This window comes from Aplysia californica, unplaced genomic scaffold (genome assembly GCF_000002075.1).
Source record: "Aplysia californica isolate F4 #8 unplaced genomic scaffold, AplCal3.0 scaffold00618, whole genome shotgun sequence".
NCBI lineage: Eukaryota > Metazoa > Mollusca > Gastropoda > Aplysiida > Aplysiidae > Aplysia > Aplysia californica.
In genome coordinates, this window is record NW_004797888.1 from 118492 (window position 1) to 120876 (window position 2385).

Consider the following 2385-nt stretch of genomic DNA (forward strand, 5'->3'; position numbering starts at 1 on the left):
AGGGAGAGAGAGGGGGGAGGGAGAGAGGGGGAGGGAGAGAGAGAGGGAGGGAGAGAGAGGGGGAGGGAGGGAAAGAGAGAGAGAATAGAGTTCGGTTCCTCTGGACTGACCTTGCCTCTCACCAGTTCCTTGGTGGCCATTGCTGATAAACGATGACGTAATCAGTGACTAATCACCACCAGGACACAGTTGGCGCATTACAGCCTGGACACTAGGAGACCTCGTTCAAACACAGCTGATGTATTGTGTTCCAGAGATGGGATTGTGGTATATTCCGACCAGAAACACTTTGAACTGTTTATCACACTCTAGCATCGTATCTCTCACGATTAAACAAGTGCTCCGAGCTTCATGAGGAAAGATCTGAAACAATCAGTACGGGCAGATTGTTAGCAGTGTTGAAAAGTAACAACTCTGACAGGGCTACAAATGTTGTCAACAGTGTGGACAAAATAATAGCCACTCATTCAATATTAGACAGTAAGTTAATTTTTTGATAGACACTCATTTAACAACAGACAGATAGTCGATGAAGTGGACAAATAGTAACACAGTCAAAGACATTACAGCACAGTTAAGTAGTCGTGGACAGACATGGAAAACAATGAGGACAAATTGTCACATACAGAGTAACTGGCAGAGTCAGCACTGCATGCAATCATCAACAGTGCGGACAAAAAGTAAGTCATTTTTTTTATAGAGAACACAGTTAATAACAAACAGGTCGTCTTTGTTAGGTTTTAGTCGGTGTTTTACGGCACTTGAAACACAATTATGTCCTATAAGTGCTGTAGATTACAGATCTTACTTGAGAGCAACTAACACAAAAAAGGAGAGATAAGAAAGGACGATAGGGCAGTAGGAGCAAACCACACCAGAGCACCCGCCGCCAACCACCCATCGAGAGACCGATAGTCAGCTCTGTAGACAAATAGGCATACAGTCAGTAACAGAGAGATAGTCAACAATGCAGTCAGAATTAAATAGTCAAATTGTGCTGGCAGGGCAGTAGGGGACAGTAATAGTCGTACAATCAGTCTTTTTGCGAATAATATTATAAACTCCATGCCCTGATCCTCTCACCACACACCTCGATCACCACACACACACACCTCGACCACACACACACACACACCTCGATCACACACACACACACACACACACACACACACACACACACACACACACACACACACACACACACAAAATTACAAATTATTACGTAGTACACCAGCTCATGATTTCTACACTCACGCTAGCATAACGTTCACGAGTCTTTTTTACTGTTTTTACTTTGTCCTTAACCCAGACTTCTCCTCTGAAGTTGTGTCTTGAAATGCGTGTCCTTCTCATTGCAACACAGAGAGGTCGGCGGGGACGAAATGTATAAATGTGTCACTGCGCGGTGGAATCAGGCGCTCGCCAAACTTTGGGTATATAGAGGTATCAACACATAATATACAATCTTAAAGCCTGTTCATTTTCCTTGCTGGTGATGAGAAAATACCCATCTATCTTGAATAGAAGTCGAGATATTTGCGATTGAAGGAGGTGCATGGGGGTCGCCAAGTGTCGGAGGTAAAATTAGCGATAAATATATAGCCGCCAAAGCTTAGTTACTTCTAAATTTTGAGTGTCTTAAAAAAACCACCTGCAAATGTTCATTTTATGTTCTTTTCATCAACGTTTTTCAGTAAAAATCCTCCCAGAAATGTTTTGAAATGGACATACAAGGTGGAGAGTCCATAAATGAAAATTTAAAAAATCAATAAAAAGTGCTCAGCGGCCAGAAAAATGTTGGATTCTTTAATTCCAGCATATTGACGAGTGCATGATTTCACCGCAATGACGTGTAAATTCACAATCCTGACGTGGTCGGTCAAAACAGAGGTCACGACCTCTGAAGACGTACCGGCAGATCAGCTTGGTGTAGTTATTCGCCAGCTTACTGGAACAGAGCCTCAGTCCGCCGATAATCCATACACGTTTACGATAATCTTATTAAGGATTGGGAGAGTTCTACTCAGGCAATCGCCCATGATTAAGCCGCTGGAAGGATTAATTAAGCTCTCACGGTCACTTTAACTTGTGCCTACAACTAGCGCACCAGCGTCTTCTGTTCTTAATCACATGGTGGGAGAAATAGAAAGAAAAAAACCCCACACACTCACAAAAAACGTCGTACTTTTGTGGATTGCCTTGATCTAAACTGAACCCCTGATATTATCCTGAGGCGATTGTTGCAAGTTCGTCATTGAAGATTTCAGCCAGTGAAGAAATACGCAGGCTCATAACTAACTACCTTGAGGGATTTAATATGTGTAGAGGAAAGTATTTGGCTCTTGGAACCAGGACCAGTAAAAATAATTTTCGCCCCCCCCCCCC

The 2385-nt window shown here is 42.9% G+C and overlaps 1 protein-coding gene across 1 annotated transcript in view; it reads right to left on the reverse strand.

Annotated features, from left to right (window-relative positions):
- The window catches only part of LOC101851220 (60 kDa neurofilament protein), a gene marked incomplete at its 5' end in the record, with an annotated part of 22917 nt that extends 22554 nt beyond the window's left edge, over positions 1-363 (reverse strand). The window contains 1 exon segment of the mRNA XM_013087664.2: positions 111-363. Within this exon segment, the coding sequence (XP_012943118.1) occupies positions 111-140 (30 nt within the window).
- Between the last annotated feature and the right edge of the window lie 2022 nt (positions 364-2385).